This window comes from Canis aureus, chromosome 9 (genome assembly GCF_053574225.1).
Source record: "Canis aureus isolate CA01 chromosome 9, VMU_Caureus_v.1.0, whole genome shotgun sequence".
Taxonomy (NCBI): Eukaryota; Metazoa; Chordata; class Mammalia; order Carnivora; family Canidae; genus Canis; species Canis aureus.
The window spans coordinates 19,384,176-19,399,503 of NC_135619.1; the positions used below are offsets into that span (position 1 = coordinate 19,384,176).

Below are 15,328 nucleotides of genomic sequence, written 5' to 3' on the forward strand. Positions count from 1 at the left end.
TAGAAAACATAATAAACCAGCCTTTTCCATCACCATATTCTATGGCTCCATGACTCCGTGAATCTCAAGGCTAAGTGTACTTGGGGTTGCACTTTAGATAACATAGAATTCTCATTCTACTGAAATGTTTTACATTTTCTTCCCTCCTAATTTTGTTTCATAGCCAAAGACATCCACATGAAAATCATGGTATCTTTTGTTTAGTAATTCATCCATCCTATGGTGCCCTGCTTACCTGAAGTCACATAATCCTTTATGTGTGCTCTGGCACTAGACAAATTGTTTATGTGATAAACCACAGGACTACCCTGTAGTTTCTGTGATCTGGTGGATATGTGTCAGAATTAGTGCTTTTTGGTGGTTGTTTTGAACATATCGTTGTTCACAGAATGTTTCTTAGACTGTATCTGGAATGTAGTTACTCTGAAGTACTCAAAATATCATAAAAATTAATTCCGAGGTATCTCGACCTACATAGAACTTCCTCTGGACATACATGTCATGTTAAATTCTTATTCCAGTTGTTAATCTGTAAAATCTAAACCACTGCCTTCTTTACTCTGTGTAAATGCCTTTCTCTTTCTCCAATATTTCTAAGCATGTGAGGGAAGCACAGCAATCTACCACATATGGAATAGCATGCCACAATGAAGGACAAAGACTACACCTCCAACTGATGTTGCAAAAGGGATTTTATAAAAGGTGACTAAAATTACATAACACTGGAAATGTACTGGTCACCAAAATTCAAATCTATTCTTTAATAGGTTAATAAAAAGTGGGGTAAGGTTCCAGAAGAGAAGGCACTCATTCTTTGATAACTTGTAATGAGTGTTTGGAGCTTAATAAGTCATCTAAAGAATAGCATTACCCATGAACTTCTTCATTAGAGTCTCAGAATATCTGCAAGGTAAATGTTTTACATCCTTTTTGGTGTAAAGAAGAAGATTTCACAAAAGTAAATATATGTTTTACCATGAATTATATTCAGGATGCTTTTCTACAAGACAAAAGGAAAAGGAAAGAAGAAAGAACTGAAGGCTTCTCTTTAATCTTATCTATCACACTGGATTTTTTCCTCCTCTCCATCCCCCAAGTGACTAAAAACTGGAGTGGTCAGAGTTCTAGGGTCTAAATTTGTAAAGTTACTCCACTTAATGATGAAGGGAATTAAGTAAATTCCTGTGTTTCTTGATGAGAATAATGCCTAGCCGAAAATCTTAAATCTGCAATGCTTTTCTTGGTTTACCCAAATCAACAGATCACTTTATTGTTTTCATGCATTGGGGACAGTTTTGTAGATGGCAAGATCTCATAAAATCAGATATTTAATTGTATGTGTACACTCTATATATGTATTAGAGCTAGCACGTGTATATATAGGTTGTGTGTGTGTGTGTGTGTGTGTGTGTCTAATTCTCTGAAGAAAAAGGTGAAGAATCGATCACTTGAAGATTGGGATAGTCACGACTAATTGGCAAGAAACCACCAATCTTAATCCACAGTTCCTACCTTAGCAGAATCCATAAGCGTTGTTGGGGGGGGGGGGATACTTTAAATTCTATTATTTTTTATCTGACTGAAATAAAGCTACAATACCTACCTTCTTCAGTAATGGGGGAGGGGAACAATAGGGCTGTGTAGGAAGTATACCCAGTAATGAAATGAATGAAAAACCTGTATTTTAGACATTGAGCTATAGAGGTCTTGGATCTTGATTCTTAGGGATTTCCCACTGTCTCTCTCTGTCACTGTCTCTCTCTGTCTCTGTCACACACACACACACACACGCACACACACACACACTCTGGGTTAAGGCACGTGATCCTGCCTGTTTTAGTTTCTTTTTTCACCTCCGTTTACTCAGGAGAGCAGAGAAGCAAGGGCTAGAGGTGGCTGAAAGGGCAAGGATGGCAGTGGAACCCGGGAGGAGGCTCCGACGACCAGGTCGCGGCTCGGGACAGTGTCCACCCCGCTGGGAGCGAAGTGGGTGCCCCGCACTCCCGGCTGGGACCCTGCGCCCGGAGCGGGACGTGCTGCTGCCCCTGGCATCGCGGCCCAGGCAGGCTCCCGGAGCGCCGCGGGGCGATCGGCGCGGATGGCTGGCCTGGAAGCACGTGGGGAGAGCCTGAGCAGAGACGACTCCAGAACCGGGGCGGTCTAAAGGCCCCGTTTATCCGGGCTAGGTTGCGCGTGAGGCTGGCTCCGCGAACCGAGGGCACCGGGGCTGGGCGGCGCGCCCGGGCTGCGGGGAACCCTTCGCGCTCAGCCTCTCTGGGCCGCGCGCCCCGGGCGCCGGGGGCGGCTCCGCAACCCGAGTCCGGGAGGGAAGCGGGTGAACACCCGGCCCTCGGGGCGGCCCTCGGGGAATGAGTGCAAAGGGAGACACGAAAAATAAATCAAACCAGGGAGCCGCCCCGCCCCCTCCCGGCGCTGTCTCGGCGGGCGGCGCCACCGGTCGGGCAGCGTCGGGGCGGGCCCCCCGCGCCCCCGCGCCCCCCGCGCCCCCGCCCCCGCGCCCAGGGGGAGCCGCAGCCCGGGCCCGCCGCCGGGACCGCGCCTCGGAGCGGGTCCCAGGAGCGCGCCTCGCCCTCCCGCCCCGCCCGGCCGGGCCCCTCGGGCGGGATAGAGCCCTGCTTTGCTCTTTTCGTTGGCCAAGCACAATTGTGTTATTGGAGATAATGAATTCAATCCCCATCAAAGGGCATTAGACTCGCCCGGGCCCTGGACTTGCTGATGCCTTTTTTTTTTTTTTTTTTTTAAACTAGGAATGAAAGGCTGTGGAGGAAAAAAAAAATTCTCTGGGGGAGCCTTTCCCCTGATCGCCGCTTTTGAAGTGAAGGGGCCCGGCCATTGTTGTTCACCTCGCGGCCCATACGGCTGAAGAAAGCCTGGGCTTTTGATGGGCTGAGAACCGCCTCGGCAATGAGCACCACGTCGGGCCGCGCGGCCTGCGGGCAGCATATGTCTCGGGGCGCCCGGGCCCCGTCTGCGGGCGGGGAGGGGGCTGCGCCGCGCGATGGGAGGCACGGCCCGCACCCAGCAGCCGCGTCCCCGGGCCCCAAGTTCTCGGCTCCTCGCGCCCGCTTCGTGGCGCCACGCAGGGGTTCCGTCATCTGTGGTTAATCAGTTAAGACCTCTGGGAGGCCTGCCCTTTGGAGGTGAGGCTGGGGAAGGCAGGAGTCTCGTGAGCGCAGCGAGCCAGGGTGCGGGGCTTTATTTGCAAACCATTAGAACCGAGCGAGCAGGGTGGTGGCTTAGGACGGCTCGAGGAGTCCGTCCCACACGCCCTAAAGAGTTTTCGCCGGTGACTCGACACCGCGCAGCGCGGCCGCGCTCCAGGCGGGGGTAAGGGGACAAGGGGAGGGTAGGCCGGCACCCGCTAGGCCAGCGGGGCACTTTGTCCGGCGTGCGCGGCGTCCTGCCTCGCAGTTCTGAACCCAGGACAGAACATCAGCGTCACATCACCTTTTCCAAAAACTTGTTGCGTGCATTTAATCAAGTTTACTTTCCGTGCCCTCAACGTGAACTTTTCCCACCTCCATTCGCATCCCACGACGCCCCGCCCCCCCCCCCCGCAGGCCTCCCTCCTCTGAAGTCTTTGGCCCAAGGCTCAGCAACTAGAGCTGTTTAGTTCCCTTCCTAAGATCCAACTGCCGCCCCCCCACCACCACCACCAAAGGATCCGGGTTATCCGCTCCATTAATATATTAGCCAGGCATAACAAAAGGACGCGCGTGTCGGCAGAAGGCAATGTGACTCCAGGGAGAGGTGAGGAAACCTGGCCGGTGCCCTGCACCGCAGCACGGCTCATTGCAGTTCGAGCTCGTGAGGCGGCCTCCACCTTAGGCAAAAGCGGTGAAAGACGCGGTGGGAGTTGGCGCTGTGGGCCCAGCAGATGCTGACTTAAGCGTTTGTAGCTGGGCTATGGGAATGAAAACGCTCAAGGCTCCCAGGTGGGACCCAGAGCTAGGGGGAGCGTTCCAAACACGCGCCAGTCACCTGAATTGTGCAAAGAGAATCAGATTTCTAGGCAGGAGTGTAGCACTAGATAGGAGTCTCCTCCCTCCCTCGTGCATAATGGGTCCTTAAAATTAAATATATAAATGAAACAAACCACCACAAAACCCTTACATTCTTCTCATTAAATTGCTTATGTTTTAAAATAATAGTTCTTCGGTGTGAGAAAAAGAAAAAAAAAACTGACCTGGGACATGATTAGACAAGCAGAGGAGTAACTAAAATTTCATAGGAGAGAGGGGAAAGAAAGAGATTTCCAACTGAATGCATTGTTCCCTGTTTCCAAGCTGTGCTGGGGGGTGGGGGGGAGTGTATTCCCAGTTTGTTTTTTCTGGGTTTCAGGGATTTTTCTTTAAAAGCCTCTGATGTAATCTTCAGGAAAAGAAGTAGAAAGTCAACCCAGGGAAAGCTCACACTTGGAACTCTGAGTCAGGCCTGCCCTAGTGAGGATCATTCTGGACTTGATCTTGATATGACTTGACTTGCATCCCACCTGAATTCCAAGGTCCTCAAGCAGGTGTTCCATTTAAGCCCTTTCTTTCCAGATTTTGGGGGAGAACATTCTGCTTCTATACTCTACATTGAGTAGAACATAGAGAACACCAAAATATCATGAAGTGGTATCTAGATGGAGGGATGCTTCTCACTTTCTGGGGCTATGGGGGTGGGGGGTATGCTCCATGAGCTTTGCTCTTACACTGTGTAGTCACTGCTGACCTAACTAGAGAAATGAGGAAGTTAGAAAAAAGAAAGGTAGCAAGTGAGGATTTCCCCCCTGTCAGATTAAAAAAAAAAAAAATGTTTATAGTAGGAAAGTGCAAGCCTTTTACAAGTTAAAGTTGAAATGGATGGGTATTTTCCAGTTCCATATTGCTTGCTAGAATGATGACTGCAGGTGGCAGTGGGAAGGTGAGGGCTACAGTCTGAGCTGTCCAAAGTTCAATGAACCAAGCTAGACTGGGAGCTAAAAGAGAAACACCAATGAAACCATTATGGTCTTAAACGTAACTATTTGGAAGAAGGGTTTTAAAAAAAAAAAGGAACTTTCAAAGCAATCTGTTATTAAATGTTATTTGGCTACATCAAATAGGATCAGCGGTAGAAAAAAAAAACTTGCAAAAACGGCTGCTTTAAAAACAAAAACAAAACCCCTTCTATCTCACCAAATAGATTCTATTTCTAAATGGGAAGGTTGTAAAATCTTCCAAGTTGTTTCATTTTATTACATTCTTACGCTCGTGAATTTCTATTGACGTTGATGATTCTGTTTGAGAAAATCTTATTTCTAAATTTCAGCATAATTTGATGACCTAATTCAGCCCAAGATAGCTCACAAATAATCAACTTTTTGCACATAATTATCTTGAACTAATTAGACATTATCTTAACTCCACTTAGTTGCAAAACACATTTTACTACAATCCAAATAAGCAATTAAGATCTAATTTTTGAAAATAAAATATTTTTACAAATTTATTAAATAATTTAAGTAATTTTATCTTTTCAATGAGGGTTTCCTCTTGACATATTGAGGTATCACATTAAAATACATTATAGCTAAATGTTCCACAATATTACTGCTAAATCAACAGAAAACCAATTGATCTCGAGGAAAGGTTAATTAATTTGGGCTACTGGTCTCCTACTTTGGTCTGCATTGAAAGGAATTTGTATTGATCACAGAAATTTTTTGCAAAGAAACTTAATAAGCATTTTTGTGCAACTGAGATCAATTTTTTAAAGTGTTAAAACAACAAGATTTTCTCCCATTTTATCACTCCAGGAGCTCTTTTCTGCTGTGGCTCATTCGAATCTGTTAGACTCCAGAGAAAAGTCATATTTTTTTATACTTTCAGTGAAATCAGTCGAGTGCTCCAGGCTTCAGAAAATGAAAAAAAAAAAAAAAAAGAAAGAAAGAAAATGAAAACAGAAGTTAAGAACTTTCGTAGGATTTTGTTTGTTTAATCCCTCTTCCATTAATAATTCTCACCAGCTTATTCTGCTATAAAGAGTTCAGGAAGGGACAATGGGAATTACATTTTGTCTGTGACGTAAACACTGTAGCAGCCTTCCTGTAGGAAACAGGCCGGCTGCCTTCCACTTGGGAACACTTCTAAGTTGTGTCGCTTCTGCTGAGCTTTCCCCCTCTCTGCGTTTAGTCGTCTTCTCTTTTTATCAATGTAAAAAATGTGTCAAGCCTGGAACAAGGTGAAAGTTAACATTTGAAGTTCTCTGCCCCAGGACTGTATTCACTCCCAAAACATTTTTCTTTCTTTCCACCCCCCCCCCCCCCCCACCAGTGCTCGGTGGCGGCGTGGTCGCTGGATCCGAGAGCCTCGGCAGCTCCGCACTAGGGTCTGCAGGAAGGTTTAGTCTCCCCCCTCCTCTCCCCCTCCCCCTCTGGGGACCCCTCCCCCATCTCGAGGGAAATTCCTAAATCGAGCGAGCCCCGAGGACCGCGGCCGAGCGGCCCGCATCCCCTTTCCGCCCTCCTCCGCCCGCTGAGCGTCCGAGGTGAAAACCAGAGAAATTCGCCGTCGACGCGGGGGGCGGGAAGGCTGCGCGCTCCCTGAGGGTCGTCCCGGCGCGGCCTGGGACCGGCGGCCGTTCCCCTCCTGGCCCAGGGGTGCGGCGCCCAGCTCCGGGCGCCCCGGCGTTTGCGCGGCCGGTTTCCGAGGAGGGGATTACGCAGCGGGAGCCGCCGCCGCGGTACAGCGACGCCCGGCCTTTGTTGACTTTTGGGTCTCGGGAGCCACGGAAGCTTTATTCGCCAGGGGGGAAGATGCCCAAACAATAAAGAACTAACTGCACCTGTCACCCCAAGATGCCCGCGGTCCTCCTCTGTCCCCCTGTTCCCGGCACCCGCCGGCCCGGGTCCACGCGCATCCTAAGGCGCGGGGCGCAGGTCCCCGGGACGCGACGAACGCGCGCAAGGTGCTCGCAGGCTTCACTGCCCACAGGCGGCGGGAAAGCGCGCGGGAAGCCCCAGCTCCGCGCGTCCCCACCGCTCCGGCTGCCCAGGCAGGCTTCCAGGGCGGCCTCCGCCAGCAGCCCGCGGGGCCTCGCCCCCCACCAGCCCAGAAAAGTCTCTGCCAAGGGAGGGTGGGGGGAGAGAGAGAGAGACCTGGGGCCGGTTTCAGCCTGGTGGGTGAGGGCAAGACTTGGATGTTGCTAATATGTTAGAGACGGAGGGACCGTCTCTAACACCGAGGGGGACGCGCGAAAAGTCAGACGAGTTAGACTCGGGGAGGCTGGTAAAATGCCTCGGCCCAACTCACGACCTTAGTGACATTTGGAATTCGAATTTGCCAACATTTGTTTGCCCGCTATACAAACATAAATAACTTTTGAGTTTGAAAGTGTTTCCCTCTCTTTGGGACTTTAATGTCCTTCCAAAGGGCCTCCAAATTAGATTTTTAAATTATTCAAACCAGTTATTTCCCTCTCCTCCTTTCATTAGCTGAAGTGCGGGGGGAGGGATGGGATTTCTGGATTTTTCTCAAGTGCTACATGCCACCCCTTCTCTCATCTGGGGAGGCAATTACGCGATAATTAAGGGACTCACACAGCTCTTTTTATCTTGTCCGCAGTGTGGAGTGGGGCGATCAAAGTAAAGACTGTCCAAGTTCAAGCCCTGGCGAGGATGGAGTTCATACACAAGGGCTCAGGCAGGCTGGCCTCTGCTTGGGCTGGTGTTGTTATTGTTGATGTCAATCCGAACAAGACTTACAAAGAAATAGGTGGACTGGAAAGTGAGCCTACTATCAAAGGAGATTAATGATTTTGTGATCTCAAGCAACTGTAGGGGTGTGAAGTTGCATTTAAAAGCTTCTTAGAAGGCAAACAAATCATCAGCTTTAAGTTCTCAGGAATGATATTTTTAGAAACAGTATTTTTAAAAGTGGCTTCACAAAATACAAAACAGCAGCTACCCCGAAATGTCCTGGTGGCACAAAGCTTCCCCTGCAGGAGTGATTTAACTCGACTCTCCCTGGCCCCCTCCAAAGCTACCGTGATGGTTAAGTTTTGTTTCTCTTTTAGTGAAAAAAAAAAAAAAAAAAAAAAAGAGTTCAGGATTCTCTATTGCAGACAACTTAATTTTATCAGCCACATCTGATATTTTATTCTCACCAGAATACTTCTCAGATAAAGGAAAATTATACATTGGGGAAGGAGGAAATGTAGTTATATTAATGAATTTGATTTCATTGTGGACGGACTCAAAGGAAACAGAGAGGGCTTAAGCTCATGTCAAAAGTTAAACTTTACTGGGAATAAATAATCTTAAAAAAACCTCAATTCTTGTGATATTAAATCAATTTATATACCCACTGTTATTGAATTTCTTTGACTTTTTTTTACTATCTTCACATTCATATAATAAACATAATACAATTTTGTTTTAGATCATCTTCCTTTTTGTCATTTATATTCAGTATTGGACTTTGGAAAATACCATATTCAGAATACTTACTTTGGATTAAATTGAGGAAAATAACAGAAATACTTTTTTGTTAACATTTGATTTATTTAAAGTCCTTAACTGCAAATGATCAAGAACATATTCCACGGCTTAAAATTTATCATTTTCGTTATTTAAATCAAAATATTTTAATTACAATCACATTGATAAAATTAACATTTTTAATTTGTAATTTTAACCATCATTTAAAGCAATTTCAACTATAAAGAAAAAAAAGGAATAAACCATGCAATAAATTAACATTGAGAAAGCAAAGAAGAATAATGAAACCCGTCTGGCTATACTAACACCATGTCCAACTGTGAAAAGTGCATTAACACTGAATGAAACAAGCACACGATGGCAATAATTAAAATGGCCACAATCAGTTAGATTTTGGAATCTTGGACCAAATTTTGAAATACCACTCCCTATAACTTATCTCTCCTCCAACATTGTAATATTCCCTTTTTCCTGGAAAAAAATATTATTTAAATGGTATAGATACATAGAAGCTAATTTTATACATGTTATGTGACCTCAAAATGACATGACAATGGCACTCTGCAAAGCAAGGAGCAGAGTTATTGAGGATGGCAATTCTTGAGGAATTGATTCTCAGGGCTATACTTGGGTGGAGAGGACAAGGGAGGAGGGTGTCTTTGTAACTTCTTGGTCAGGCAACTCTTGAAAATGTAGCATGTGTATCACCTACCTATTACTTCTATATGTTATGCAAATATACGGAGGATGTCTACAGATTTGAGCATGTGCATAAATGAGTTGGTACATAATATATATGTATTTCATTTTAAGACATCTGCTATTTGAATGTATCAGAAATGTAAGCTGAACAACAAATGGCTCTGATGTTTATAATTAGTTTGTTTTGCTGCATAAGAGCAGTATTGTCCTTCAAATATTTTTAATAGCCCCTAGCGTCTACTTGTTTCTTCACCCTTTCAGTTCTTATGGTTAAGAGTATTGCCATAGACCTGTAAACTTGTGGAGGGTCAGGCGAGGAGGGGGTGGGGTGGGGGTGGGGAAGCACAAACAAATATTTTACAAGTTTGACCGTCTTTCTTTCTTTTTTTTTCTTTTTTTAAATAAACCCTGCCCAGACTAGAATGTGTCTGGAGGAGAAAGAGGGAAGAAAGGGAGAGGAACAAGGATAATAGAAGGATTTTATATATACATTTGTGGATTGTTAAACTTTGCAGGGAAAATTTTTGTTGGTTTGGGATTGGTTTTCTTTGTAATAATATACACAAGGCATTTTGAATACAATAACAAAGTAACAGTCCTTCGCACTGGGGAAAAGATTGTGCACACACACACACACACACACACAAAATGAAATAAAAACAGTTGGGATTTTATTATGCTGTTGTCAGCTTGGTATGTGTGGTTTTGTTTGTTGTTGATTTCTCTCTCTCTCTCTCCCGCTCTCGCTCTCTCGCTCGCTCGCTCGCGCTCTCTCGCTCTCTCTGTCTCTCTTGCTACCAGCATGGCCATGCCAGACAAACCCCCAGTCCCACGGAGCTAGGAAGTGTTTAAGACGGGTCTGGAATACACACCTTGGTAGTAGGCCGGCTCCAGGGCTGAGGGCTCGATGGGGCTCCTGGTGGCCACCGAGGCGCTGCCGAGGGGCAGGCTGGCGGGCAACGCAGCGCCGTAGGGCGAGTACTGTAGTGCCTGCTCATAGGCCTTGAAGTCCAGCTTGTGCTGCTGCTCCGAGGAGGACATGAGGTTGTTGATGGAGAAGGGGTGGTTGAAAGAGTAATGGGGGTCCCCTTTCAGGTGCAGCTGGGACTCGTGGGGTGCCAGGCCATGCGCCGGGTGGGAGGGGGGCACAGACACCAGCGCCCCCGGCCCGGAGCTGATCGGGGGCGCCGCCGAGGAGGGTGGGGTCTTCAACTCCGAGGCGCCCCCTGTTGCCGTGGCCCCGCCGTGGTCCAGAGTCTGGGGGCTGGCAGCCGGCCCGGGGCCCGGCGCGCCCTCTAGCTGGCCCGCCTTGCCGTGCACGCCGCGGTGGAGCGGCGAGTTGGCGCTGGGGTTGGCGGCGCTCGCGGGGTCCTTGCGGCTCTCGGGACCGCCCTTGGCTCCGCCGCCGCCGCCGCCGCCGCCGCCCCCGCCCCCGCCCCCGGCCCCGGCCCCGGCCCCCGGCTGCTTCTCGCACTTGAAGCGCTTCTGGCGGCGCAAGTAACAGCCGTTCTCAAACATGTTGCCGGAGTCCGGGTGCAGCGTCCAGTAGGAGCCCTTGCCCGGCTTGTCCGGCGAGCGCGCCACTTTGACGAAGCAGTCGTTGAAGGACAGCGAGTGCCGAATGGAGTTCTGCCAGCGCTGCTGATTCTGCCGGTAGTAGGGGAAGAGGTCCATGATCCACTGGTAGATCTCGCTCAGCGTGAGCATCTTGCTGGGCGCCTGCTGGATGGCCATGGTGATGAGCGAGATGTACGAGTAGGGCGGCTTGGCGTGCGGGTAGCTGCGCTTGAAAGTCTTGGCGTCGCCGCCGCCGCCCGCCCGGCTGCGGCCCAGGTTGGACGGCGCGTACCCCATGGGGCTCATGCACGGGTTCATGGCAGCCGCGTAGGGGCCCAGGCCGTTCATGGAGGCCGCGGGCTGCGCGCCCATGGCGCCCATGCCGCCGGGGCTCAGCGCCGTGCCCATGGCCGTCACGCCCGCCGCCGTCATGCTGTTCATGGAGCCCGCGGAGCCGCCCGGCATGCCCGCCACGGCGCCCGGACTCAGGCCGGCGCCCAGGCCCGGGTTCGCGTAGGACATGTTGAACGAAGCCGGCGTCATGTTGCCGCTGGTGGTCATGGTGTTCATGGTCATGTAGGTGTTCATGGAGTTCATAGAGCCCAGGCCCGAGTTCATGTTGCTGACCGGGACGGAGGAGTAGGCCTGCGGCGGAGACAGCGAGCGGAGAGGCCCCGAAGGGCGGGGTTAGTAGTGGGAGCGCGCGGCCGGCCCCGGGGGCAAACCCGGCGGGGCCCCGCGGCGCTGCAGGGCACGGCCCCCACCCGCGGCAAACCGTCAGGCGCCCTCCCCAGAACCAGCGGAGCAATGGCCTGCGCAGCGGGGGGAAAATCGCGTCGCGGCAGGCATGAAAGACGAGCGCTCACGGAAAATATGTCCCCGGGAAGATGTGTAATCGCCTTACATGCCAGGCTCGGGACTGACTTCTAGGGCCCCTCCGTCGCCTTCTGCATCCACGCCAGCTGGGATCCCAGTCTCCACCCCCGACGGGCCTCAGCAAAGCCCTTTTGTTAAAAGGAGTTAAACTCCGAAAATACAACCATTCCCGGACTCCGCTTATTCACCCCCACCGTAACGGGAGCGTTGGGTTGGGCGGGACAGCCCCCCCCCCCCGGCCCCCGGCCCCCGGCCCCGTCCCCGTCCCCGTCCCCGTCCGCGTCCCCGGGGGTGGGCCGTGGAACACCAGCGCGGTGCCTGTTTCGCCTAAGCCGGCTAGGCCGGGCTGACCACACAGCAGCCTCGGCGTGCGGGGAGGCTGCTGGATACAACTAATCTCCCTGATAGAACTAATCATTCATGGCCATATGACCATCCATTTCTCAGCATCTGGCTTTACCGCCTTAGCAGGTTTCCCCAAATGGTGACTTTTCGTTATTGATACGTTTAGGAGGCCTGTTTTCCATCTACTTGTGGCAACTGTACTATTAAACGGGAAAGAAACTCAGAAGTTAAATAAGTTGTGGGGAAAGATTAAAGAGACAACTACAAGAGGAGAAGGGGAAAGGAGCAGTGCATAAGAATATCCATGCACCACGCTTAACTTTCACATGACTTTACATGTACATCTCTTTAAGCCGTTCAAAAAGTTGCACCAATTTCCTTCTCTGTTTCCAGCCCTATAGTATTTGAGAATTTTGGTGGCATAATTTGTCAAAACGGTGTATTTTGTATTCCGGTACTGATACGTTGCTGTGGATTATTTCAAAGCTTGGCTTTAAAATCCCACTTTAAATGTATAAAATCAAAGTCTATTTTCCCTTAACGCTATTCTATTTTCCACTTCTCAGCTTTAACCTATAAAGAAGTTCTTTCCATAGGGAACTTCATTAACTAGCAGGCTGAGATGTCTGCATCCGAATTAAACCCCGAAGAAGAGTTCTGAGCTCTTTTTTTTTAAATTATCAGTAGGAGAAAAACCTTATCAATAGCAATTTGGGAATGCACTATAGATGTTAAAAAAAAAATAGAGTCCAGAAACATGAAAACTTCTCTGATAATTTAATAAAAATAATATCCTTAAAATATTTTCAACAGCAAATACAATTTCATTTGAAAACATAAAAGGTGTATAAATTTAACTAGGCACAGGCTGCTATGGTATGCAAATAAACGTAAGCTAAGCTTGTGAGTATATAAATATACAAATCTAAATAAATTAATTACCATAAAAATATTTACTGATTCTATATTTTTCTGTCCACGTCTTTAAGTAATTTTTACTTTCGTTTTACTTTTTTTTTTTTTTGGTCTTTTCCTTTCCCCAGGATTATCGAAGGCCATTTCAATAAGCGTTTTTAATAACGGTGAACTTTTGGCGGGTGATCTCCAGCTGTTTCTAGAGAAATACTTTTAGTAGGTGGTGGTCCTGCCTGTACCTGGTTTTGCTCACAATCCCTTTGTGCACATTGTAAAATAAACCACACGAACGTGCCACCAAGGGGACAATGAAGAGAAACAGGTTCTCCGTTCGGGGTGCTGGAGGCAGAGTCAGTTCGCACCAGCGCCACCCAGCGGTTCTAGGATAGAACGAGCACACTTCTCCCCAAACAGGGCTTTTAAAGAAGTTTTATCAAATTTCGGAACCGATCCATTATTAAGACGCTCAACTTAGCGGCATCGCGCTTTCATCCGAAGACATCTGCGAATTCAGCCGTGGGAGGAAGAGCCCGCCCTGCTGGAGAACGCTTGTCTTTTCTAGAACTAGAGTTCCCTCCAACTCTTGGCGGCGCCCGCCCGCCAACCCGCGGCACCCCGGGCCTGGTTCCGGCTCCCGCTCTCCGCAGGGAAGAGGCGAGCGCTTTCCAGAGCGGGTGCTTTCAAAGCCCCGAGTTTCCTAAAACCCCTCTGGCCGCCTCCAAACGTCGAGCGCCTGGACCCAGCCTTCCCCGCGGGGCAGCGGATCCGGCTCCGAGGCTCGGCCAGGCCTGTCCGGGAGCGCATCGGGTGGGCGCGCAGCAACGGCACCGAGGAGGCGCCCCCGGCCCGCCACCGCCCACCCTGTCGGGCGCCCGCCTCTCCGGGCCTCCTCCGGCTCGGGTTCCGGGAGCGTCCCGCCTGCTGCCCGCCTCTCACCTCCTGTGTGTCCGCGTAGTAGCTGTTCCAGTCGCTGCTCTCATGCCCTTCCATCTTCACAGTCCCTAACATCCTGGAGCCACCCTGCCCAAAGCAACCATCCAGCCCTGTGCGAAGCGACGGGCGGCCGCGCGGCGCGGCGCGGGGCTGGGGGCGGGGAGCCGAGCCGCTGCAGTCACCCGAGCGCCCGCGCCGGCCCAACGCCACCCGGGCGAGGAGGAAGCCCGGCGCTGCGGGGCGCGGCGTGCGCGGCGGAGGCGGAGGCGGCGCGGCGGGCGGGGGCAGGCGGCGGCCGCGGAGCGCGGCGCCCGGGAGCGCCTCCGCGGGAAGTGAGCGGGCGGCCTCTGCGAGAGGAGTGCAGTTGAGCTGATGTGGATCTTACGTCGCTCGAGTGCCCACCTCCTCGTCCTCTCCCCATTTGTCCGCCGCACAAAGACGCTCGCACCTACAAAGCCCGAGGTGCACCTGCGAGGCGGCCGCCCGCCAGTCCAGCCGCCGCGCCTCCCGCCCAGCCGCGCTGCCGCCGCGCGCCCCCTGCGCCCCCTCCCGCCGCGCCCCCTCCCTCAAACCCGGCCCTCACTTTGTTTGCAAAGCAGCGTAATTGGTTTAAGCCCGGAGCCTGGGGGAAGAGGGAAATGGGATGGGAGGGGGTAACCCCCTTTGGAAAAGGAAAAAAGAAAAATAGGCGGGGCCGAGCTAGCTAACGAGGGTTCTGGATAGGAATCACGCAGCCGGGGACGGGGTGGGGGCGGTGGCGCTGGAGCCCCGGCTCGCAGAGCCCTGCCAGCTAAATGACCCCAGGGCCCCTCCCCAGGGGGACCCACCGTCTTCCGGGGGCCGCCGACTGCAGCCCCATCCCGTGCCCCTCCTGCTCTTCTGTCGGCTTCCAGCCCCCACTGTACTCATTACAGACCCAAAGTTCAACCCCGGGAGATTGGAGAATACAGACCATCCCCCCTCCCCCGACTTCAGGCTTGAAAAAAGGAGAAAGCCCCAATTTTGCCCTTTCACTAGAAACTCGGCCATCTGAGTCAACCTAGCCGAGTGACGTTAGGCCTATCTGGGCTCCTGGCTAGCAGAGGGGAGACGCTGCCACGAAACCCGTACCTGCGGCTAAGAGCAGGTGAGTCACAGCACCGTTTTATATCTTTATGACATAACTTTTTTTTTTTTTTCCGCCTCGGTCCGCTCTACTTCCCTTGTCATCTGTAGCGATCATAAAGAGGAAGAGACTGAGAACAGATGTCTGTGTGATAGGGCAGGCGCACCCGAGTCGGGCGCTCCTCCTCTGCCCAGCTCCTCCTCCTGCCCCCCTTTCGCAGCCCCGGGGACCGAGCTGGTGGCGACCGTCTGGTTTCCGATAGGGAAAGGTCAGGGGGAGGGGACAGCTCCCTAAACGCGCGCGTTAACTGGGAGAGCAGGAACAGAGGCGCGGGAATGCATCTGCTCGGCTAGAGAGGTGCCAAGCTGAAGCCAGGGATGGTCGGGCGGCAGTGCCTGGTCCCCTTTCTC

The 15,328-nt window shown here is 50.9% G+C and overlaps 1 protein-coding gene and 1 long non-coding RNA gene across 2 annotated transcripts; one reads left to right on the forward strand and one right to left on the reverse strand.

Annotated features, from left to right (window-relative positions):
* The first annotated feature begins 3,024 nt into the window (after positions 1 to 3,024).
* Positions 3,025 to 8,352, forward strand: LOC144320480 (uncharacterized). The gene is made up of 2 exons (XR_013386052.1): positions 3,025 to 6,228; positions 7,611 to 8,352. It is a non-coding gene; the product is annotated as an uncharacterized LOC144320480 (long non-coding RNA).
* Positions 8,353 to 8,527: 175 nt separating this feature from the next.
* On the reverse strand, positions 8,528 to 14,030 carry FOXA1 (forkhead box A1). Its single transcript, XM_077909087.1, has 2 exons — positions 13,817 to 14,030; positions 8,528 to 11,389 (listed from the first exon to the last, which is right to left on the reverse strand). Exons 1-2 carry the CDS (start codon positions 13,886 to 13,888, stop codon positions 10,025 to 10,027), a joined length of 1,437 nt encoding a protein of 478 aa, XP_077765213.1. The 5' UTR covers positions 13,889 to 14,030; the 3' UTR covers positions 8,528 to 10,024.
* Positions 14,031 to 15,328: the final 1,298 nt, after the last annotated feature.

Bases quoted from the DNA above. Each gene is read 5' to 3' on its own strand.
- FOXA1 (XM_077909087.1), bottom strand. From the start codon at position 13,888: ATGTTAGGGACTGTGAAGATGGAAGGGCATGAGAGCAGCGACTGGAAC. The intron at 11,390-13,816 runs GTGAGAGGCGGG...TCTCCGCCGCAG, and splicing joins ACTACGCGGACACACAGGAG to GCCTACTCCTCCGTCCCGGT.